General features: G+C 35.3%; 1 protein-coding gene across 11 annotated transcripts in view; it reads right to left on the minus strand.

The window, feature by feature from the left end:
• Positions 1-246: 246 nt before the first annotated feature.
• LOC137254421 (uncharacterized) overlaps positions 247-26,459 on the minus strand; it is a 272,003-nt gene continuing 245,790 nt past the window's right edge. For all 11 annotated transcript variants that reach the window (XM_067792062.1, XM_067792060.1, XM_067792056.1 and 8 more), the window contains 2 exons: positions 17,169-17,294; positions 247-985 (listed from right to left, as the gene is read on the minus strand). In XM_067792062.1, the coding sequence (XP_067648163.1) occupies positions 876-985; positions 17,169-17,294 (236 nt within the window). In that variant the 3' untranslated portion in view covers positions 247-875. The remainder of the gene's footprint in view (positions 986-17,168; positions 17,295-26,459) is intronic.

The raw sequence follows: 26,459 nt of genomic DNA on the forward strand, positions 1-26,459 counted from the left end.
TATCCAGTATCTATCATGCATACCGCAAGGTACTAAAAACAGGCTTATGCGTAGATTTTGAAGATGTTTGGAAAATGGCTTACCTCGATGCATGTTCCACTCGACGATGCGTACAGGAAAAGTAGCAGCACTGCCCGGGTATTTTTGGTTTCACATAGTTTAATCATCAATGTAATTGCTTAAGTTTTAACATTCTATGGTTGTGCATAATATGGCATTAATTTTTTATTAATATTATTAAGTTGCTTGTAGTGCAACTTATTATAAATCTTAATGTTTATATAAAACTACTTATTTTAACACATTTTCTGATACAGTGACTAAATTGTGTTACTTTTATGCATATTAATTCATTCATTAATTTTTGCTTTGCTTAATGTAACTTAAAATTATAATGTACTCTTTAAACAGTAGTCTCTCGATTTAGCGAACACATCACCAAAGAGATTTGATGCAAACTAAATTAGGCTGACAGCGTTGGAGTTATATAAAATTACACATCTATGTATCTATGTCTAAGTTAGCCTTTCAAAGCCATATCGTTCTTTGCCACTCTTATTGGGTAAAATAAATGTCCCTCCAGTGAAAAAGAAAAACCAATAAAAAATTTACAGGAAGTGTAGGTTTCTCTAATATTTTTGATGTAAAATGTAGATTGTTTAATGTTTCCTATTCTTGTAGATGCTTTAAAATGATTTCATATGTATGAAAATAATTATTGTTGACTTCGTTTATTAAATCGAAAACAAATTTTAAGTTAATGTATTTGTTCTATCTTTGTTACTCTTTGCCCATTTTTGATAAATATCGTAAAAACGAATGACTACTAACTCGAAAAACTATTGTATATTAATTTATGATCCAATTGGTGATATCTAAAAAGCATTTTTCTGTCTGCACGCAGCGTGAAAAAATAGCAGGAAAATGTTGAGCAGCAATAAGGAACCAGAGTTAATCTGTCGGGAGGCTTCCGAAATGTGACGCCCTGTAAAGAAAACGTCACCACATTTAAATTTGCATATGTATTTGTGAATTGAATAAAAATATCAATATTTTATTAACAACAATATCAGCAAAGTGTCGTATATCGTAGCGGTGCCAAAAAATTGTTATTGGAGGTTCCATGGTAAACGAAACCTTGGTTCCGCACCATTTTTTTAATTGACAACAGTGAGGATAGAAAAATTATGTCAACATTCGACTCCAGTAATGATATGGTGCAGCCAATTACAAAAATAAAAGAAAATTTCAAAATGGGCGAGGCTCCGCCCTTTTTCATTTAATTTGCCTAGGATACTTTTAATGCCATAAGTCGAACAAAAATTTACCAAACCTTGTGAAATTTGGTAGGGGCTTAGATTCTAGGACGATAACAATTTTCTGTGAAATAGGGCGGAATCAGTTGAATCCACGCCCAGTTTTTATATACAGTCGACCGTCTGTCCTTTCGCTCGGCCGTTAACACGATAACTTGAGCAAAAATCGATATATCTTTACTAAACTCAGTTCACGTACTTATCTGAAGTCACTTTATCTTGGTATAAAATATGGCCGACATCCGACTATGACCACGCCCACTTTTCCGATATCGAAAATTACGAAAAATGAAAAAAATGCCTTAGTTCTGTACCAAATATGAAAAAAGAGATGAAACATGGTAATTGGATTGGTTTATTGACGCAAAATATAAATTTAGAAAAAACATTGTAGAATGGGTGTGACACCTACCATATTAAGTAGAAGAAAATGAAAAAGTTCTGCAGGGCGAAATCAAAAGCCCTTGGAATCTTGGCAGGAATACTGTTCGTGGTATTACATATATGGTATTACATATATAAGTTTTAGTTTGATACCCATATCGTACAAACACATTGTAGAGTCACCCCTGGTCCACCCTTATTGCGATATCTCGAAAAGGCGTCCACCTATAAAACTAAGGCCTACTACGTTTTAAATAATCATTAACACCTTTCTTTTGATACACATGTCATACAAACACATTCCAAGGTTACCCTAGGCTCATTTTGCTAAATGGTGATTTTCCCTTATTTTATCTCCAGAGCTCTCAGCTGAGTATGTAATGTTCGGTTACACCCGAACTTGGCCTTCCTTACTTGTTTTGTATGCAAATTTGTGTAATTAATTAAAAAATGTTATTTTAGTTAATAAAAGTGCGTGAAAGGTATATTACCAAAGCGAAAAGGAGTATTAAACACCACAACAGCTTGGTTAGACATTGTTGAAGCGTGTAAAAGGCTAAAAAGTGTTGGAAACTAGAAATCACCCTTTTCTCTAGTCCGCCTTTCATAATTTACAAAGGCACGGGGATGCAAACAACGTTTAATACCTATTTTCCTTTGGTTTCGGGACGAATATAGCTGAATAAATTTAATTTTTTTATTTTTTTCAATAATTGTTTGCTTTTTTTAGCGACGCTCGAAAGTAACTTCATGTGCAGCAGATCTTGAGGCGTAGAGAAATTGTAGCTATAGGAAATATCTTGTATGCGTGTTTTCATGAAATGTTTTCAGTAAAATATCGAAACTGACTCTTGTGTTAGTATAACATTTAAAATATTTAATTCTTCTTTACTAGATTCCTCACTTGTCCGTATAACTATTGAAGACAATTTAAACGAAGGAACTACTTCCATATATTCGCAAAATTTAAATAATATCGCACAACTAGATCAATAAAGAGCTATGTCAAAAATCTGAAGTTTTGACGTAGTGTATCCGATTTTCCAATTCAATGCATACCGATCTGTCCACTTAATTAGACTTTAGTTCCACTAATAATCAATCGCTGATTTTTTGAATTGCTCGCTGTTTTGTTCAAGGTGTGCGATATATATCTTGACTAATGGATATCGTCTATTTATTGCCTCACCCGTGAGAACTATAAAACTTATGACAATTTATAGGAGTAATAATTGAATATGAAGGATGTGAGCCGATCTATTAGAACTTAAAAGCCCTAACTTATTTTGTCAAAATACTTGCACAAAGATATAATTTAGGTTACAACTGACCCACGCGATGAAACACCCTTAGAGTAAGTTTTTCAAAAATTGTTCAGGAAAGCAAAACGAATATTTTTTTTTTAGAGGGGTTTAGTACCGGCGCCCATTGATGCCCTCTTCACCAAACGAGAGATCAAAATATGACAAAGGAAAAAATGTGGATGATAAATAAAATACCAATAGAAAACCAGTGAAAAAAAATTGACAAAAAACTAACAAATAACTAAAATTAAAAAAAATCTTTTCGGAAAACTTGCAAAAAATAATACAAATAATATTCGACATGCAATTTGATTCTCTGAGAACGTTCCCGAAATGACGTGTTCCCAAAATCTTGCCATTATTTTGTCCTCGGTATGATATAAAACCAGTTTTTTCTTTAATGGGCATACCTGCCATGACTACCCATCTTGTATGCTAACAAGTAAGGAAGGCCAAGTTCGAACATTACATACTCAGCTTAAAGCTTTGGAGACAAAATAAGGGAAAATCACCATGTAGCAAAATGAACCTAGGGTAACCCTGGAATGTGTTTGTATGACATGGGTATCAAATGGAAGGTATTAAAGAGTATTTTATAAGGGAGTTGGCCATAGTTCTATAGGTGGACGCCTTTTCGAGATATCGCGATATAGGTGGACCAGGGGTGATTATAGAATGTGTTTGTACGATATGGGTATCAAATTAAAGGTATTAAAGAGGGTTTTCAATGGGAGTGGTCCTTAGTTGTATATGTGAAGACGTTTTAGAGATATCGCCCAAAATGTGGACCAGGGTGACCCAGAACATCATCTATCGGGTACCGCTAATTTATTTGTATATTTAATACCACGAACAGTATTCCTGCCCATTCCAAGGGCTTTTGATTTCACCCTGCAGAACTTTTTCATTTTCTTCTACTTAATATGGTAGGTGTCAATCTCAATCTATAATGTTTTTTCTAAATTTATATTTTGCGTTAAATCAATCACCATGTTTCATCCCTTTTTTGGTATTTGGTATAGAATTATGGCATTTTTCATTTTTCGAAATTTTCGATATGGAAAAAGTGGGCGTGGTCATAGTCGGATTTCGCCCTTTTTTAATACTAAGATAAAGTGAGTCCAGATAAGTAAGTGAACTGAATTTAGTAAAGATATATCGATATTTGCTCAAGTTATCGTGTTAACGGCCGAGCGGAAGGACAGACGGTCGACTGTGTATAAAAACTAGGCGTGGCTTCAAACCAATTTCGCCCATTTTCACAGAAAACAGTTACCGTCATAGAAGCTATGCCCTTACCAAATTTCACAAGGATTGGTAAATTTTTGTTCGATTTATGGCATTAAAACTATTTTAGTCAAATTAAATGAAAAAGGGCGCAGCCACCCCCATTTTGAAATTTTCTTTTATTTTTGTATTTGGTTGCACCATATCATTACTGGAGTTGAATTTTGACATAATTTACTTATATACTGTAAAGACACTCAATTTTTGTTAGAATTTGACTTTTAAATTTTTTTTATAAGTGGGCGTGTTCGTCATCTGATTTTGCCAATTTTTATTTGGCACACATATAGTAATAGGAGTAACGTTCCTGCCAAATTTCATCATGATATCTTCAACGACTGCCATATTACAGCTTGCAAAAATTTTAAATTACCTTCTTTTAAAAGTGGGCGGTGCCACGCCCATTGTCCAAAATTTTACTAATTTTATATTCTGCGTCATAAGTTCAACCCACATATCAAGTTTCATCGCTTTATCCGTCTTTGGTAATGAATAATCGCACTTTTTCGTTTTTCGAAATTTTCGATATCGAAAAATTGGACGTGGTTATAGTCCGATTTCGTTCATTTTAAATAGCGATCTGAGATGAGTGCCCAGGAACCTACATACCAATTGTCATTAAGATATCTCAAAATGTACTCAAGTTATCGTGGTTAGAGACGGACGGACGGGCGGACGGACATGGCTAAATTAATTTTTTTTGATATATAGAAGTCTATATCTATCTCGATTAGTTTATGCCGTTACGGACTACCGTTATGCGGACAAAATTAATGTACTCTGTGAGCTCTGTTCAGTTAGTTACAATTAACCTCTTTTGACGTGTTATTTATTTGGCTGAAGTTCACTTAATGGGTTTGGGACGCGTTTCCGCAATAACCTTTCAAGTATTTTTCTAAGGATAATATTTTAATAGAAATTGAATTTTCTAGAATTCTTTAATGTGTTCCTGAATACGAGAAACGTTAAGTAGAAACCGAGATAAGATTTAAAATTCTCTGGCACATTAGTGAAACATATTTTTGTTAACATTTACAAATTTCAAAAATACCAATTAATGAATTCGAGGTGCTTGCAAAGGCTAAGAATTCATTAAATGGACATTAAAGAGTATATTAAAAAAAAACTCAATCTGTGAGCTGGAGTATGTCATTCATTTACAAATATCAAAACCAGTCTCACGACAAACCCAACGCTTCGACATACAAGTTGATTAAATTGAAGGTTACTATAAAATCTCTTTCTATATACCTTCTTTGTGGTGATATCGCGATTGTCTACAACACCAAAGTCCTGAGTTCAAGTCCCGGGAAAAGCTAATTCAAATACTTTAGAAATAGTTTTTATAGGAACAGTGTCATCCCTTGGGTGAAGTTTGGCAAACACTCCAAATGTATTCATGCAATGAAAAGCTTCTCAGCGAAAATAAATCTGTATATATTTATTTTATCATTCACAAGAGCGCTTCATAAAACATCTTTATATATTCTTAAATTTTGCCTGCGTATTTCCGGTAGAAATAAGAGCTTTTAATAAACAGTTCTTTGATAAATTATGTACTTCAGCTTTACTGTAAATTATTGCCGGATGATTCACATGCTTTATGGTTAAGTGAAGTTCGACTTTGGCATACGCATTTTGCTGATAAAGACGTCACCAACAGACTCGAGAAGCTTTATGTTGTTAAAAAGCGACGCTTAAAAACTTATTAATGATCGATGATGACTGAGAATTGCCTGAACGGACTAAGCGTTATTTTTATACTCAGTTGAGCAGAGCTCACAGAGTATAATAACTTTGATTGGATAACGGTTGGTTGTACAGGTATGAAGGAATCGAGATAGATATAGACTTCCATATATCATCAGTATCGAAAAAAAATTTGATTGAGCCATGTCCGTCCGTCCGTTAACACGATAACTTGAGTACATTTTGGGGTACCTTGATGAAATTTGATGTGTAGGTTCCTAGGCACTCATCTCAGATTGCTATTTAAAATGAACTATATCGGACTATAACCACGCCCACTTTTTCCATATGGAAAATTTCGAAAAATCGAAAAAGTGCGATAATTCATTACCAAATATGGATAAAGCGATGAAACTTGGTAGGTGAGCTGAGGTTATGATGCAGAATAGAAAATTAGTAAAATTTTGGACAATGGGCGTGGCACCGCTCACCTTTAAAAGAAGGTAATTTAAAAGTTTTGCAAGCTGTAATTTGGCAGTCGTTGAAGATATAATGATGAAATTTGGTAGGCAAGTTACTCCTATTACTATTTGTGTGATAAATAAAAATTAGCAAAATCGGATGACGAACACCCACTTTTAAAAAAAATTATTTTTTAAAGTCAAATTTTAACAAAAAATTTAATATCTTTACAGTATAAAAGTAAATTATGTCAACATTCGACTCCAGTAATGATATGGTGCAGCAAAATACAAAGATAAAAGAAAATTTCAAAATGGGCGTAACTCCGCCCTTTTTCATTTAGTTCGTCTAGAATACATTTAATGCCATAAGTCGAACAAAAATTTACCAATCCTTGTGAAATTTGGTAGGGATATAGATTCTATGACGATAACTGTTTTCTGTGAAAAAGGGTGAAATCGGTTGAAGCCACGCGCAGTTTTTATACACAGTCGACCGCCTGTCCTTCCGCTCGGCCGTTAATGCGACAACTTCAGCAAAAATCGATATATCTTTACTAAACTCCGTTCACGTACTTATCTGAACTCACTTTGTATTGGTATAAAAAATGGCCGAAATCCGACTATGACCATGCCCACTTTTACGAATAATGAAAAAAAATGCCATAATTCTATACCAAATAAGAAAAAAGGGATGAAAAATGGTGATTGGATTGGTTTATTGAGGCAAAATATAACTTTAGAAAAAAAAAATTTGTAAAATGGGTGTGACACCTACCATATTAAGTAAAAGAAAATGAAAAACTTCTGCAGGGCGAAATCAAAAGCCCTTGGAATCTTGTCAGGAATACTGTTCGTATTATTACATTATAAATAAATTAGCCGTACCCGACGGATGATGTTCTTGGTCCCCCTGGTCCACATTTTGGTCGATATCTCGAAAACGCTTTCACATATACATCTACCACCACTCCCTTTTAAAACGCTCATTAATACCTTTAATTTGATAACCATATCGTACAAACACATTATAGAGTCACCCCTGGTCCACGTTTATTGCGATATCTCGGAAAGGCATCCACCTATAGAACTAAGGCCCACTCCCTTTTAAAATACTCATTATCATCTTTCGTTTGATACCCATATTTTACAAACGCATTCTAGAGTCACCCCTGGTCCACCTTTATTGCGATATCTCGAAAAGGCGTCCGCCTATTCAACTAAGGCCCACTTCCTTTTAAAATACTCAGTAACACCTTTCATTTGATACCCATATCGTATAAGCATATCGATGCTCAGCCTTAGATCTCTTCGGAGGTTATCGCGCCTTATTTTTTTATTTATTTATCGTACAAACAAATTCTAGAGTCACCCGTGGTCCACCTTTATGGCGATATCTCGAAAAGACGTCCACCTATAGAACTAAGGCCCACTCCCTTTTAAAATACTCATTAGCACCTTTCATTTGATACCCATATCGTACAAACAAATTCTAGAGTCACCCCTGGTCCACCTTTATGGAGATATCTCGAAAAGGCGTCCACCTATAGAACTAAGGCCCAATCCCTTTTGAAATACTCATTAACACCTTTCGTTTGATACCCATATCGTACAAACAAATTCTATAATCACCCCTGGTCCACCTTTATTGCGATATCTCGAAAAGGCTTCCGCCTATTCAACTAAGGCCCACTCCCTTTTAAAATACCCATTAGCACCTTTCATTTGATACCCATATCGTACAAACAAATTCTAGAGTCACCCGTGGTCCACCTTTATGGCGATATCTCGAAAAGACGTCCACCTATAGAACTAAGGCCCACTCCCTTTTAAAATACTCATTAGCACCTTTCATTTGATACCCATATCGTACAAACAAATTCTAGAGTCACCCCTGGTCCACCTTTATGGAGATATCTCGAAAAGGCGTCCACCTATAGAACTAAGGCCCAATCCCTTTTGAAATACTCATTAACACCTTTCATTTGATACCCATATTGTACAAACAAATTCTATAATCACCCCTGGTCCACCTTTATTGCGATATCTCGAAAAGGCTTCCGCCTATTCAACTAAGGCCCACTTCCTTTTAAAATACTCAGTAACACCTTTCATTTGATACCCATATCGTATAAGCATATCGATGCTCAGCCTTAGATCTCTTCGGAGGTTATAGCGCCTCATTTTTTTATTTATTTATCGTACAAACAAATTCTAGAGTCACCCGTGGTCCACCTTTATGGCGATATCTCGAAAAGACGTCCACCTATAGAACTAAGGCCCACTCCCTTTTAAAATACTCATTAGCACCTTTCATTTGATACCCATATCGTACAAACAAATTCTAGAGTCACCCCTGGTCCACCTTTATGGAGATATCTCGAAAAGGCGTCCACCTATAGAACTAAGGCCCAATCCCTTTTGAAATACTCATTAACACCTTTCGTTTGATACCCATATCGTACAAACAAATTCTATAATCACCCCTGGTCCACCTTTATGGCGATATCTCGAAAAAGCGTCCACCTATAGAACTAAGGCCCACTCCCTTTTAAAGTACTCATTAACACCTTTCATTTGATACCAATATCTTACAAACAAATTCTAGAGTCACCCCTGGTCCACCTTTATGGAGATATCTCGAAGAGGCGTCCACCTATAGAACTAAGGCCCAATCCCTTTTAAAATACTCATTAATACCTTTCATTTGATACCCATATCGTACAAACAAATTCTAGAGTCACCCCTGGTCCACCTTTATGGCGATATCTCGAGAAGGCTTCCACCTATAGAACTAACGCCCACTCCCTTTGAAAATACCCATTAACATCTTTCATTTCATACCCATATCGTACAAACAAATACTAGAGTCAGCCTTGGTCCACGTTTATGGCATCCCTAAATGGCGTCAACCTATAGAACTATGGCCCACTCCCTCTTAAAATACTCTTTAATACCTTCCATTTGATACACATGTCATACAAACACATATCAGGGTTACCCTAGGTTCATTTTCCTACATGGTGATTTTCCCTTATTTTGTATCCATAGCTCTCAACTGAGTATGTAGTGTTCGGTTACACCCGAATTTAGCCTTCCTTACTTGTTATTTATTGAGATGTTAATCAAAACTTTGAAACAGCTGTTGAAGAGATATTTTCGGTGTACCGAGCAGTTAGGCCGCTTTCACCATCTCCAGTTAAAACGGGCCGCATCTTTATTGGACAAGGTATTAAATTTTGAGCCTTTTATACAATAGCCCCATTCGACCTACGCTTCGATGAGTATCTTAGAACTACAAAGAGGTGGAAAGTTGGCGTTAGCGGTGCTCAAATGGCAGACGAGGTGATACACGTGTATGCCGATGGGTTCAAAGTAAAGAAAGGGGTGGTGTATGCGGTATACTGTGCTGATTCGGAAAAATACAGAGCTTACAAGCTGCTAGATCACTGTAGTGTCTTGCAAGAGGAAGTAGTAGCCGTGACCAAGGCAGAAGCAACACTGTAGTAAAACAGCTTAAACAGTAACTACGTCAACTTTTATAATGGCAGCTAAGCAGCAATTAAAGCAATCATCTCGCATAGCAAAATAAATAAATGCAAGCCGCGATAACCTCCGAAGAGATTTTGGGCCGAACTTATCTCCCAATTTATATCGCGCTCCTTTTAATTTTTCCTACAAATTGGCGGGGCAGGACCTACTTGTTTTATGCCGACTCCAAACAGCATCTGCATGGCAGATGAATTTACACTGAGAAGCTTTTCATGACAGAAATACACTCGGAGTGCTGGCCAAGTCACTGCCAAGGGACGCGCCGCTTAGAAAAACTTTTTCCTAATTAAAAAAACTTTTTTCTGAATTTTCGATCTTGCTTTGACCGGGAGATGACCACGACCCTCGGTGTGGTAGGCGGAGCACGCTACCATCACACTACGGCGGCCGCAAGTGTGTTAGAGTGGAAGCAATCACTACAAAGATTTGGAGTACAGAGAAACATAAATCATAGATAGAAATGAAAAAGTGGTTGAGCTAGATAAAAAGAACGCCTACCAGGAAGTTTGTACCATAGACTTCCCTATCAGATTGAGCGAGATTAAAAAAGGCGAGATTTGATAGAGTTTTCAATTTGGTCTTTTTGCAAATTTCTGGTAACACTTTGTACTCCTTCATTCAGTTCTTCACGAACCGGCTGGATCAACCTCACCTAACCTGTCCATAGTTGTGGATGATCCAGCCATAGATTTAACTCGTTGTGCTAAACAAATTTGGTAGTCATAAAACAAACGCATTAAATTGATTGTTGCCTGCTCTTAAAAATTGGGCAAGTGCAGTTAAATTAAATGATAAACAGTTTGCAATGAAATGATTTTAAAAAAATCAAGCGTATTTGTGATTACAAATGTATATACGTCTGTTTGTATGAACTTGAGGGAAAAACTAATAATGAGGTTAACTAAATAAAAATAAACAAAAAAATATATAAATATTCGAAACAATGTTGTGAAACATAAAATTATGAGTATGCCGCTTGATGCACAGATAAACTTTAAAATATTCAACGGAAGAGCAAAAGCAAATAATTCTAAACAATAATGAATTAACATAATTTTGTTAAACAAATAATAGAAATTCCATGAGCTTAAATAAACATAAACACTTTTGTTAATCCAGATGTCTGCACATTAAGGTGGGTCGATTTTGAATGTCAAATATAATTTAAGAGTTAGTATCTGTGCTCAATGTGTTGCGGGTATAACACAGATTGCCAGATGGAAATTCACCTTCGCCTAAACATATGAAAAAAATAAAATCTGGGACCATCTGGAAAACATAAAGTCGTTCAATTTCGATTTGAATAAAAGTAAGCAAAATAAGTAAGGACGGGACTGTATTCGGCTGTGCCGAAGACTTCATACCTTTCATGAATGGGGCTGAACAATAATCTAATCCCGTTCGTAATCTTCAAATAATCGGATGTATAAGATAAGAAATATATAGTGAAAAGATGTACATACCTAAACGATTTTTAAGATAAATATAAAATAAAAAATGGCAAAAAACCCCCCTATCTGAACGATCGGTATGGGATATATATTATATATAGCTCCTATCGAAATGATTTTTACAGGAAATCTTCTATGATATATTAGAATATATCACCAAGTTTCACGTTTTTATATTCGAAACTAAGGGAGAAATGGCCAAAAATCGTTCTATCTGAACGATCGGTTGTATGGGATATATACTATATATAGCTCCGATCAAAGTGATTTTTTCAGAAAATATTCTATTCATGATATATTAAAATATATATCACCAATTTTCACGTTTATACTTTCTAAATTAAGGGAGAAATGGCCAAAAATCTTTCTATCTGAACGATCGGTTATATGGGAGATATATTATATATAGCTCCGATCGAAATGATTTTTTTATGAAATCTTCTATGATATATTAGAATAAATATCACCAAGTTTAACGTTTTTGTATTGAAAATTAAGGGAGAAATTGCCAAAAATCTTTCCATCTGAATGATCGGTTGTATGGGATATATACTATATATAGCTCCGATCAAAGTGATTTTTTCGGGATATCTTCTAAGATATATTATAATATATATCACTGAGTTTCATGTTTATACTTTCTTAATTGCGGCAGGAATGACCAAAATCGTCTTATCTGAACGATCGGTTGTATGGGAGATATATGTTATAGTGGTCCGATCCTACCGGATCTGACAAATGTCTAATATAATGCAAAAATACATCCTTGTGCCAAATTTCATTGAGATATCTCAAAATTTGAGGGACTAGTTTGCGTTCAAACAGACAGACGGACGGACAGACGGACATGGCTATATCAGCTCAGTTCGTCGCCCTGATCAATTCGGTATACTTAATGGTGAGTCTATCTTCTATATTTCTCAACGTTACAAACATCGGACCAAAGTTAATATACCATTTCATGTTCATGAAAGGTATAAAAAACTCATAATAAAAAGCATTTTTTGTCTGTTGCGTGGAGTTTTTTCTTTTGTTTCCCACTAATTTGGGGTCTCTGATTTCAACTCTGTCCTTTAATATTCTTCTAGCAGCTCGAGTTTTTGAAATACGGGTATCATACAAAAAACACTTTTCAGTTGACATATAACCATAGTATTTGCTTTTGTAATTCATTGCGTTATTTATTATGAGTTCACAAGGAGAATATGTAAAAAAAACAAACAATTTTTGTTTTACTTGTGGCGCATATGTATTGAAGGAATTTCTGATTTTTGTTAGTTGGGCCAAATTTGAAGGAATTTCGTTTGAATACGTCAGACCTAGTGAAACGAGCTTATATGGACTTACTTGGTTCCCCATGTGAAACTAATAAAATAACCTGGATGCTAAGACTCATGTTATATGGCGTGATCCGTCGAACCATCACAGTGACTGTTATTTCTGTGCGGTAAGCGTAACAAGAATAAACCACAGAAATCACTGTTAAGTTACCTAACATCTCTGAGCATATAGACCAACTGCTTCTACACTTGCAATATCTGGGTGTGAACATGAGTATCGAGATGCAATTTCCCATAGCCACCTGGACGGTTTTTCTGAAAATTTGGGCTATCTCAGTGAAGAGCAGGGCGAGCATTTTCACCCGGACCTCTTTTCACTATCGAAGGGCGATATCAAGTACAAAACACAATATTCATTAAATGCAATTAATTCGAACGTGTCCCACCCGTGACGAATGCTGTCACTCCCGTAACACTTATATTTTACTTCATAGTAACAAAATCATTTGAGAAAAATACCGTACTTTTGCGAAATTTTATTTCTCAGATGTTGGTTTATTTAAAGGTATTTAAGCAAAACAAATTACTTAAATATATTGCAGAAGTTTTAGAATATTTATCTTTACTAATAAATTGCGTATATTTTATATCCCAACGTAACAGTTATAAAACTTATTATCATTTGCATATATGTATACTAAGATATCGTGACTTTTTTTACATAACAGTAATGATTGAACGCTAAGTGTCTCAACCTATCTATATGATTAGAACCAGAACTCCCAGCTGGTTTTATCAGAATACTTCAACAAAGATTTACTCAATACACGACTATCCCACGCGTGACGATGGAGCATCCGTATATCTTTCCGTTTTTAGTTCTCATACATTAAAGTGTCATAATATATCTGTGGCTACCTGGCATAACAGACGCCGGTAAGCCACTAATATTAGCTCAATGGCATAAGATATGTTTCCGATTCAATAAAATGGGAGAAGACCTTGCAACAACAAATGTATTTTGTTTGAGGAGGCAAATAGTACGCATTCCATACGTGAAAAGCTATATGGGAGTTGAGCTTCCATTAGTCATACTTACCAAAGCCTTGACTTGATTTGGGTTGACTTGCCAACTTAAATTTATTATACTTCACTTAATACATAAATTCTGCATTATATTTGCAATTTGTCAAAATTAAAAACAAAAAACCAAATAAATGTACTTGCTCTCAAGGAAATGTCAAAATAAACCGTAAAGATATATATGACAACCAAAAATGCATACGCCACTTAAAACTTACGTGGAAAATCTAAAATAAACAGACTTCTAAGTAAAGTATTAATACTAGTAAAACTCATTAAACAGAATCGTAAATGATAGCTCTCAACTCAAGTCAAGTCTATGCCAAGTATTAGTAACGGGCGCTTAAGTATATTCACAAAGTCGAAGTAAGGGAATATTTCTTTGTGGGTATTAACTATAGACAAAAGTGCATAATAATTGTCTTAAAACCTTTGGCGTATTTTCACCAACGTTTTTTTATTACTTTTTTATTGAAATGTCTTTCTAAACCGCAACGTTTCATATATCAATCATTATTCATGGCTCGTCTCCGAAGCGCTTCTTAGTCATTTGCATCGATGTTGCAGAAATATTAAATCCAACACAAATACCTAGACACTCATTCATGCTTAGTATGTACATTAGAGTTGGACCCAAACAAGATGAAGACAAAATGAATATGTTCGGATTCTTCGGCTCAGTCCACAAAAATATTATGTAGTGTGCGTAAAGCTGATAAAGGTTTTTATTAAACCTGCTTTGGAGCTCGCCATCATTACCGTTTCGCTCCTCTCGAGGAATTCCACTCGTCCGACACGGAAGCCCTTTCTTTTTCTTAGCATTACTTTGCACGCTCTTGCAAAATATTATTCCAGTGTGGTAAATTCGGCTTGTATTACTTTCTTCTGCATCAAATTAACGAAATAATACGATAAAAGTCACCCTGTTTAAAGCCTTGTTTAGTTCCGAAAGGCTCACATATCTCAAACTTTTATGGAAAACAAATTTTGACAAGAGGGCATATAGGCAGTCCCTAATCTAAGTTTTATATTCGAAAAAAAGTAAGCCGTTTCCATGATAGTTGACACAGTTCTACGGGTAATCTTTTCTTTAATGCAAGCTAATTTTATTGAATAAGTTTTAAGGTTATTCTCATAATCCTAAGGCGTTAAATCGTTATTTCGAACCCCTTTGGTAATAAGGGTGCATCCTTAATGTCATACTACTATTCACTATGTATGCATTAAAAAGAAGAAAAATAGCAGTGAAAATTTGTATCAAATGTCGTCAATTACCTAAGTTTTTCTTATTTTTATTTTCGACATTTAAAGAATTTCCAAGAGTTTTATAACTGAAAGTACATAAACGAATTTCAAAAATGTTTTCGAAAAACTTCGAAAATTTTAAAAAACTTTACGAAAGTTTCGAACTTGCTATTGGAGTTCTCAGAATATTCAGCTTTGTAGCCCAATCAAGTTGACTAAACTAAACTAAACATTGATTTTTGATTTTTTTTTTCCGAAGGGTGCCTTTTTCTGGTATATGGCAAAAATCTGAAAAAAATGCCACTGCTATTTTTCTGTAAGTATGTAGAAATTTTGTTTTCATCCTCCCCGGTGTGACGATCATTCATAATACTTTTGTAGATATAAGTGCACATAACTTCATAATTGGAATTGCAAACACATAGAAATATCCACATTCAGTCATATAACAATGGGTCCAATCACAGACTTCGTTTCATTAAAATATTATGATTGCCTTAATCCTTGTTTTGTCACTATTTAAGTGTACTTTGAATGAGTAAAAAGATATTTCGAAACTCATTGAAATGCGTACGTATTCGCTTACCCACACATTCAACATCAGTTATTGTAGCTGGGTCAGGCTACAAAATGTACTAGTTTTTTCTCATGTATGCTAAGCTTTTTAGTTAAGATCCCATCGCTTTTAAACGAATTTCTTAATTTATAAATTTCTTGAGTGTGAGAAAATTTCCTTCACCACACTTTGAAATAACTTGACTTCGAATAGAGATCAAAGTTGTATTTATTAGCTCATCAAGAAGTTACTTGAAAATATCAATCTGAGCGCCTCCTATCGGATTTTTTACCCTACGATGCATTGTCACTAGGTTCTGAAGCCCGCATCAAGTTTCAAGTCTCTAGCTTAATGGGATACTCAAATATTGGCATTTCCCGCTCAAAAAGCTGGAAAAATTTACCACTGTAATTCAAAATTATGGCGAAACGATCTCACCAAAGCGAAGCAAATTTTTTGTTGATCCTTCTAAAAAGAACCCACTTTTACCTACATAGGGTGTAAATAAGTTATATATTTAATCAAATAACGGTGGGTTATAAGGCAATAAGGGAATCCAAATAGATGTAAACTTTCATACATCAAAAAGTCCTTAATTGCTGATCGGCTGTCAATATTAAAGTTAACGCACATTCCCTCTAAACTGTTTCCCTCCAGTTTCTCTATTCCTTTGGTCACGACTACTACTTCCACTTGAAAGACACTACACTGATCTGGCAGGTTGGAAGATATGCTTAATTTGGACTCAGCACAGCATACAACAGACTATACCACTTCCACTATTTTGGAACCAACGGTATACACTTGAATCACCTCGTCCGCCATTTGAGCGCCCTGCACCAACATTTCACCTCAACTGTGACTCTAGGGTCGCCATCGAAGCGGAGATACGGGATCAGCTAGTTTGTTCGTCCAATATCTGATGACGCTATACTACTATGGCCGTATGGTCTGCAGTGCAGCCTTCGGGGTTGTTTTCCGGGCTCTCAATATGCTAAGCATTGATTGCCTGAATAACCCCTAGATGTCTTCCAAACAAGAACTCCATCCTAAAGGATATTCTTAACAAACGCTGTAAATACACAGTCAGAGAGGGAGGGCGATAGGCCCAACGGAGGCTGGCAGCATTCTCTTGCACACATCAAGTGCCGTCGAGGCCTTCTTCACTCTCGGCTAGCCGATGAGTTTCCACGGCAGCCTACTATGTATAATGATTCCTAGACAATTTATACAAAGTTTCCCCTGCATAGTAACACTTCCTAGGTTAAGCCTAGTGCAGTTCGGGACCTTATAACCTCTTAGTTAACAATACCATATACGTCTTATCCCCGTTGACGGTCAACCCTAAATGAAATGTCGAACGCTTTGAAAGCAAATCTCGGATTGTTGAAGCGAAGAAAAGAAAAAAAATTTATTGAAGAGTTGATTTTTGAATTGATATTTGAAAAATCAATCAGGTTGTACAGGGATTGCGGCTTTAATCGTTCATGTCAAATATTCTCTTATTGATTTATAGGAAGGTTATTAAGTGTATTTAGCAAAATGTTTTAATAAACTTACATTGCTTTACCAAAGCAGGCGCACAGCAGCACTCCTTCACTTGTTCATAGAAATAGCAGGATCCGACGGTAGCCTTATAAAGCTTGTCTCCAACATAGCAAATATGTGGAACAAATGGGAGACCCTCTGGAAAAAACAAAAAAACAAAAGATCAAATTGTTATTTTAATTAAAATGTAATAATAACAAAATTGTATAGTAAATACTTATATGTCTGCAATTTTTTGTTTACCACTACGCTCAGCCATGAAAAACGGAAAACTTTTAAGCTGAGCTGCGGCCAATCCAAGTTGAGAGCGAACCAGGAATTTCGCAAAGGCTTAAAAACTATGCAGTATGGGCATTTCCTAAAATTTATGATTTTTATGAGAAATCTTCGATCAAATCTCGGATTTTTCTACTAAGCCGGAAAATTGCCCGAAGCTCCTCGTAATGCGATGATGGTCTCAAATGAATACAAATCAAATACAACAAGAAAGCGAAGGTTTATTCATCGAGTTATTATATTTTCACTATAATAATTCCGAACGTTCTTAAAAAGGAAGTATATACGCCTGATTATATTCACAATGGCAGTTAAAAAAGGACATTTGTAAAATTACGCAGGCCGAAAAAATTAAAAGAAAAATCCAATATCTCTAGCACTTATATTGATAACATGCCACACAGACCTGAAAGTAAAGTTAAAAAATTTTAAGAAATTGGTGAGGAAATGCCTAATAAGGGCATACATTACTTAGGGAGGTGTCGTTATCAACCGATTTTTGGCCGAAGATGCATACCAAATTTCATTACAATATCTTCAACAGTTCTCGAGAAATCACTGGCAAAGGAAGATGCAAAGTATTTTAAAATGGTATGTATGACAAAAGTAGTCGTTGTCACAACCATTTTTCAAAATGGATTTTTTTTGGCCTACTTACGAGAACAGCCCTCTTAAATTTTAGCAATGGCATGACATACGTGCCTCCAACATGTATTTTTGTATTTTACTTCCTTTATATTAGGTCGGTTGAATGTTTGTCCGCTTTTCATACAAATCTTGCAATCGATTTTTAAGTAACTCGTCATTGAGCTACAAACGTGAAACTTCACACATAGGTTAATACACCGAGAAAATGTAAGAAAAGCAGAGAATAAAAATAAAAACAAAAAACTTTAAGCCCTTCTTTTATATAAATGGACAAAAATCAGCGAAAAATGTCTCCTTATATAAAGACATATTCTTGCTAAACTTTGATTTTGCAAAAATATTTATGAGAAGTAAAAATATAAAGGCGGAGCGCAATTGATTTACTAATAATATCTTCTTTCCTACCAACTTTCCAATCCAAGTAATGTGCGCTCAACTTTTATATTTTTACTCCTCATAAATATTTTTGCAATTTCTATGTCAAAATTTAAAAATCAAAGTTTAGCAAGAATATGTCTTTATATAAGGAAAGATTTTACGCTGATTTGTGTCCATTTATAAAAAGGAAGTGCTTAAAATTTTTTGTTTTTATTTTTATTTATATTAAAATTGGGCTTAGTTTCCTTTGTAGTGTAAACAGCCAACAATTTCAATGCCAAATAATTAAACCAGTTAATATGCTACCCTGTAACAAAAAGAGTCTAAATTTTCATCAACAAAAAAGGGACACTTGCTAATTGTTGCTGACAGAGCAACAGGTGTGTGTACAACGCACGACCAAATCAAATTTGCATACCGGCAAATTTGCTGACATTGCATTTCCCACAGAAGTCACAGCTCAACACAGATGTGTAGGTACCTACATATTTTGTGTCGAGTTGTATGTAGGTATGTAAGTATGTATGCCTAAGGTAAATATGTATGTAAATATGTATGCTTAAAGTAAATATGTATGTAAGAATATGTTTAGAATAATTTAGTATAAATAAGCTGACAATATTTGAATAAAGAAGCACTCAAGCATTCACTCATTGGTACTTACACCTCACAAAACACTCTATTCATTTTTCCACATTGTATACCTTAGATTTTTGTAGTTTTTGCTGGAACAGACTTTGAATAACGATAATTTAGTAAATAATAAACCTAGGATGTTGAAATTTGATCTAGGCCATTTTTACTATAAATATTTTTTGTTCTTAGAAAATTGCTTAGTAAAAATGTGGGCGTGGTCCTTTACCGATCTCGTTCATTTTTTTTAGAAATATTTCATGCTGTAAAGCAAATATGTGTACCAAATCTTATTATGATCCGTTAATTTTTCTTCGAGTTATGTCCCCCGAAACATAGAAAATTGCTTAGTCATAATAGGGGCAGTGCCACTCCCATTTTCAAAAATTTGATATTTTTCCTATTTCTTGTTATAATTTCACTTGGGGAAAGAAACACCATTGATAGAAAGGTCTTTTTTGCAAAGATACAGCTTATTTTATTCGTTGTTGTTGTTGTTATCGTATTAACGACAAATAGACTCGCCGAATGTTCTGAGGAGTGTTAATGATGTTGATGGTCCTTTGGCGGCTATAGATCCGGTACGGTCCGGTAATAAAGCACCATTAAGGTACCAGACCGACCATATCGGGAATGATCACATTAAACCTTCTAGGCCATACCGCCCCACCCTCTAGTTCCATGAGGAACTTGGGGTCGCCAGAGCTCCGCCTGCTAAATATGTGTATGATACATTCATATTTGTAACAGCATTCACCTTGAGTAGGTCAGGTGGACAACTGGGTTGCGGAAGCTTTGATGCTTTGTATTGCGCTTATTAACCCCTTGATTCCACGACCCTTTTGGAAATCTTTTATATAAATGTCTCCGTGGTCCTAAACCGATTTCGTTAATTTTTTCATCGAAACATTCCTTATAGTAAAGGCAACCTCCCTGCCGAATTTTGTTATGATAAGTTAAAATTGATTTTACCACAAGTGGGTGGTTCCACGTCCATTTTCACATTTTTTTTTTCAAATTTTCATCAGTTCATAAATTAACTTTCAACATTCTAGGTTTATTATTTCCTATGTCATCAGGCTTTTTGTTTTTTCCAAAATGTTATATATATAAAAATTGGGTTTGGCTATCAACCGACTTCGCTAATTTTAAAAAGCGATGGAAGATGAGTGCCAAGGAACCCATATACCGAATTTCAATAAGATATCTCAACATTTGCTGAAGTTATCGTGATCTCAGACAAACGGACGGATGGACATGGCTAAATTAATTCTTTTTCCATCCTAAGCATTTTGATTTGTGTATATTTATCTCGATTTGTTTATGCCGTTACGACCAGCTGTCATGTTACTAAAGTTTATATACTCTGAGAGCAAAGCACGCTGAGTATAAAAAGGAGGATCCGTATAAAAAAATATTCCTAATTACAACCCCTACCGTCCTCCATCCCCTTCAGTTGAAGTTCTAAATACGCCACTGTCATACGTTTTTCAGATACATACAGATATATCTATTCAAAATTTCCAACGACATTCAAAGAGGAAAAATTAATACAAATTTTGAATAACGGTCATAAAACAAGATACTAACTTTGCATCTAAATCTTTTACTTCATTCAACACCTCTGCGTTGAGTATTGACATCAAAAACAAAATTGGCTATTAAAATTTATTTAGTTGCAGGGTTTTCGTTGCAATGGTTACATATTTATTTGTTTTCGTTTAGATGCATTTTGTGTATTTTTCTAGCGGCCGTAAAAAAATGTTCGTGCTATGCGAAATGAGTTCATAAACAACAAAGTTTTCTTTTAAAATTGTATACACGTAGCAGCATAGGTATCTACATACATATGTACATATATACGTATGGATTCATATGAATTGTACCAGAAATGCGAGAATGTACAAAGCTAGTACATAAATATTCTACGAAAGAGATTCCCAAAGAAAGTCCAGCGGAACCCGAAACATTTTGTTTGAAAATCGGCAGCGAAATTCCAAAACATAGAAGGTTCACACATTCCCCTTGTCTAAAAATATGGACCGCAAAGTATATGAATGGTCGGCAAGCGTCAGTGATATTTAGAAACGAGACTTCAAAACCTAGGATAACTAAAGAGGGGACCCTCAGGGTGATATTCTATCCCCACTTCCGTTTAATTTCTACATATCCCCACCAGAAGCAGTTACTTTCAATTCCTATGCCGACAACAGCACGATAATGTCAACAGGATCTGACCCTTCAACAGACGAATTAGTTTCTAACAAAAATAGCTATCCATTCTTTCTGTTTTCTCCAACTCCCGAGACCTGGCATTATCATGGACTAAATCCACGGCCACTCTGTTTACAACGTCGAAGGAACGGATGACACAAATATTGGACGTTCTCCTCGATGGCATTAAGCTACAGACTGTCAGTCATCCAAAGATCTTAGTTAGATAACACTCTTTTAACTTCAAGGTACATGCCTCCGTTGGCGGCCACCGTGGTGTGATGGTAGCGTGCTTCACCTATCACACCGTATGCCCTGGGTTCACACCCCGGGCAAAGCAACATCAAAATTTTAGAAATAAGGTTTTTCAATTAGAAGAAAATTTTTCTAAGCGGGGTCGCCCCTCGGCAGTGTTTGGCAAGCGCTCTGGGTGTATTTCTGCCATGAAAAGCTCTCAGTGAAAACTCATCTGCCATGCAGATGCCGTACGGAGTCGGCATAAAACATGTAGGTCCCGTCCGGCCAATTTGTAGGGAAAGTCAAGAGGAGCACGACGCAAATTGGAAGAGAAGCTCGGCCATAGATCTCTTCGGAGGTTATCGCGCCTTACATTTATTTTTTTATTTTATTTACATGCCTCCGAAATTGTTACTAAAGCCGTAACAAAATCTTCATGATGTAGAAAAGCAATTGGCCTACGCACCGCTCATGTGCTACGCTTCGCCAGTTTGATCGCATAACCTGAAAACACACGTTGGAAAAGGTTGCAGGCCTGCCAAAATACTGCACTCAGAACTGCCACGGGATGCCTTCTTATGACCCCTGCATATCCTCTGCATAGTGAGACAATAGCGCTCAACATAAAAGAGCAGAATATTATGCTGTACACACAGCTTCCAGCTTTGCTTCTTTGTCACAAGCCAGGAAAACCCGCAAACAACTGCTTGGTCTAGACCTGTCTCCCAGAGAGAGCCATATCATCCAGATCAGCATAAGTAAGTCCGTAGGCCAATCCACACATAACGGTAAAAACCATTGCTAGACCACGCCAGGTGAGCCTCGTTATAAATATACACTATCCACTCCTTGCAGAGGACGAAAGCAGACTACCAAGGGAGACACGAGTCTCGATGACTTGGCAATAAAAAGCCAATTACAAATCTATAAATCGACGATAATTACTCGTTATAAATAACAAGACGATTAAAAAACCATATAGGTTGTTACCATACCAATAAGAAGTCGGCGAAACTCTTTTCAAAAAGCCCGGAACTATTTCTTTTTGGTGAAGTTCCCTTTGTTATGGGGTAACTTCAACCCCTGGGCGAGTTCTAGTTAACTTGAAAAATTAATTTCCAGGCAAACCTGTATGTTAAAATTTTTTTTAAATTTATGCTAAGGTTCTATAAAATGGTAGTTTAGTAAAGATGGGATTGTTTAAAAAGTTTGGCAGTCCCTTCTTTACAATTACACCCAAAATGCGGTGTATGCGTTGATACTCATACTCAAAACCAAAATACAAAGCACACTCCGTGTCCAGTAAATATCATTTTGTTTTTTTTTGGTGTTGATTTTTGGCTAAGTTCATAAAAGTTGCCAAAATTTTTCGCGCTGGAGCATATTAAAAATTTATTGAATGTTTCCAGCAAACGAAAATGACTTGGAACATAATTCTTTTTTTTCCCTCTCTTTGAACACCGCATTTTATCCGAATCTCGTGCGTTTTGATGCATACGGTAAACATAAACGATGATATCTAATGAAGCAATTGCATCAATGTTTTTGTTTTCAATGTTTTTTATACCTTTCATAAAAATTAAATGGTATATTAACTTTGTCACGAATCTCAACATTGTAAGTTCTTAAAGTAAAATAGATAGACCCACAAATAGGTATACCGAAATGATCAGGATGAAGAGCTGAGTTGATTTAGTCATGTCCGCCTGTTTGTGTGTATGCAAACTTGTCCCTAAATTTTTGAGATATCTTGATAGAATGTGCTGAGGGGGTATATTTAGGTATCCGATTAGACATTTGTCGGAACCGACCGGATCGGCCACTCTAGCATATATCCCCCATACAACCATTTTTTTTAGAAAAGAGGATTTTTGTCATATCTTCCACAATTTATCAGATTGAACATATCCCCCACAACGGATTATTCAAATAAGAAGCTTTTCGTAATTACCTCCCCGATTTAACAGCCAGAGGCTCCAAATTTGATCGAATGCTTACGTGTAGAGCATTCATTGTTGTCTGAAAAAATCATAGAGATCGCTCGTATATATGGTGTGTATCCCATACAACTGATTGTTCATATAAGAAACTTTTCGCAATTTCTACCCAATATTAACAGCTAGAACATTAAAATTTCGCCGTAAGCTTTCTTATATAGCAAAATATTGTTGTCTGAAAAATTCGAAGACATCGGTCGTATATATAGCATATGTCCCCTGCAAATTATTGTTCAGATAAGAATCTTTTCGCAAATTCTACACCATTTTAACAGCTAGAAGCTTCAATTTTCACCAAATGCTTACGTATATTAGATACGTATACAGTATATATGCAAATCCCAAAAACTTTAACTTTTTTGGATACTCGGGTTTTACACACGGGCAAAAAACTTAAGACCAGAAAAAAGTACGAGGACATTAAGTTTGACCTTTTGACTATCCGATGTGATGACTTTAAAAATCAAGAAAGTTGATAGTAAGTTTTTGCAGAACTTCGAAACATAAAAAACGTCGATTTTTACACTTTTTCAAGCGATAACCTTGATTTTTTTTTTTGAATTTTTTCGATAAAATTTTGAGGCATCGCTGAAACGCTTTGGAATTTAAACTGAATATTGTGTTTGAGACGGAGATTCTAAAAGTATGAGCTAAATTAATGTGCCCCTCCAATACTCAAAACTATCATCAATCAAAGTAGCGATACTTTTTTTGTCATTTTCAATATTGACAGTTTTTTGCTTATAGCTTTTTGAGGCAACTGAGTATTGAATTTTGGATTATGCACGATAATAGCCTATCAGGGACTAAAAATACCTAGGGCTTCAAATTCGATGTTCCCCTTTCAGTTTTGAAGGTAGAGGCAGAAAAGTGGAACCGCTTGGTTGCGTAAATTTTTTTCAGGAGCATGTTTTTTTGTGGGCACAGCTACAATTTTACTTGTATCACTTCATAGCCGTTTTTAATTTTTTCTCTACACCACAGTAGTGTACCATCAATTGCCTTATCTTGGAATATTCACGCAAGGAAAGTTATTGATGTTTGTACATGGGGCAAATATACGAAATTTCCGACAAAAATTGGCAATCGTCAAAAAGTGTAGAAAAATGTTTTCTTTTTTTTAAACCGGTTTTATTTAAAAGTAAACGAAAAGAAACACAAATTTGGTACAAAAATTAAAAAAAAAAAATAAAAATTTTGTCTGCACTTTTTGACGATTGCCAATTTTTGGCGAAAATTTCGTATATTTGCACCATGTACAAACATCAATAACTTTCCTTGCGTGAATATTCCAAGATAAGGCAATTGATGGTATACTACTGTGGTGTAGAGAAAAAATTAACAAACGGGTATGAAATATTTGACGGTTACCCGGTTTCATATTTTTGCCGATATCTCTAAACCCGGGTTTCGGGTATCAACAAAATTTTACCAATATATACCCTACATAGATATGTTCATCCTGATAAAATTTCAACACAATCGGTTAAGAAGAGTTTAAATAAGTAAACAACTTTAAGGTTTTCCGGGTTTATATTTTTATCAATATCTCCAAAAATTGGACCTCGGGTATTAAAACTTTTTTACCTAAACATACTTCGTTCACATATCTATATGCTTTTAAAGTTTCAAAAGAATCGGTAGAAATGTGTTCAAATAAATGTGTTGGAAACTTTGCAGTAAAAAATATTTGGCGGTTATTCGGTTTTATATTTTTACCGATATCTACAAAACCGGGTCTCGTGTAAAAAAAAAATTTTACAGCTAACAGCTGCATATATCTCCATATTTTGTTAAAATTTCGATATAATCGGTACAGAAGTGTTGAAATAAATGTATATTTAACATTGCGACCTCAATTTATATATATTTTGATCGATCTTTTGACTATATCTTTTTGAGGCATTATGTAAAACGAGTAACGGCGAGGCACTATAGCTCCAATTTACCCCTCAATGGTCCTAACAAAAAGATATTTGCGTGATACCATGTTTCAAAAAAAATTTTTTTTTTCTCCAAAAAACCAAAGTTTGGCAGATTTCCCCATATATTGTTGTCTGAAAAAATCATAGAGATCGGTGGTATATATTATGTATATAACTACCTAAACTCTCATTTCTTCTTCCTTTTTAAAGGCTAAAAGCTTCAAATTTCATCAAATACTTACGTTTACGTCATATATTGTTGATATAAGTGATCATGGTCATAGCTATTTCATGCAGACCACAAAAAAGTGAAAGTTTGCATCCTCACACAAAGTTCCTACCTATTTTTTATTTTATTTTATATTTATCTTAAAAACCGCTTAGGTATGTAAACCTATTCACCATATACCTCATATCTTATACAGCCGATTATTTGGATATTACGAGTGGGATAAGGTTATTGTTCAGCCCAATTTCTGAAAGGTATGAAGGCTTCGGCACAGCCGAAGACAGCCCCGTCCTTACTTATTATACTCAGTTGAGCAGAGCTCACAGAGTATATTAACTTTGATTGCATAACGGTTGGTTGTACAGGTATAAAGGAATCGAGATAGATATAGACTTCCATATATCAAAATCATCAGTATCGAAAAAAAATTCGATTGAGCCATGTCCGTCCGTCCGTTAACACGATAATTTGAGTAAATTTTGAGGTATCTTGATGAAATGTATGTAGGTTCCTGGGCACTCATCTCAGATCGCTATTTAAAATGAACGATGTCGGACAATAACCACGCCCACTTTTTCGATATCGAAAATTTCGAAAAATCGAAAAAGTGCGATAATTCATTACCAAATACGCATTAAGCGATGAAACTTGGTGGGTGAGTTGAGTTTATGACGCAGAACAGAAAACTAGTAAAAGTTTGGACAATGGGCGTGGCACCGCCCACTTTTAAATGAAGGTAATTTAGAAGTTTTGCAAGCTGTAATTT

This window comes from Eurosta solidaginis, chromosome 5, assembly GCF_040869045.1.
Source record: "Eurosta solidaginis isolate ZX-2024a chromosome 5, ASM4086904v1, whole genome shotgun sequence".
NCBI classification, from domain to species: domain Eukaryota; kingdom Metazoa; phylum Arthropoda; class Insecta; order Diptera; family Tephritidae; genus Eurosta; species Eurosta solidaginis.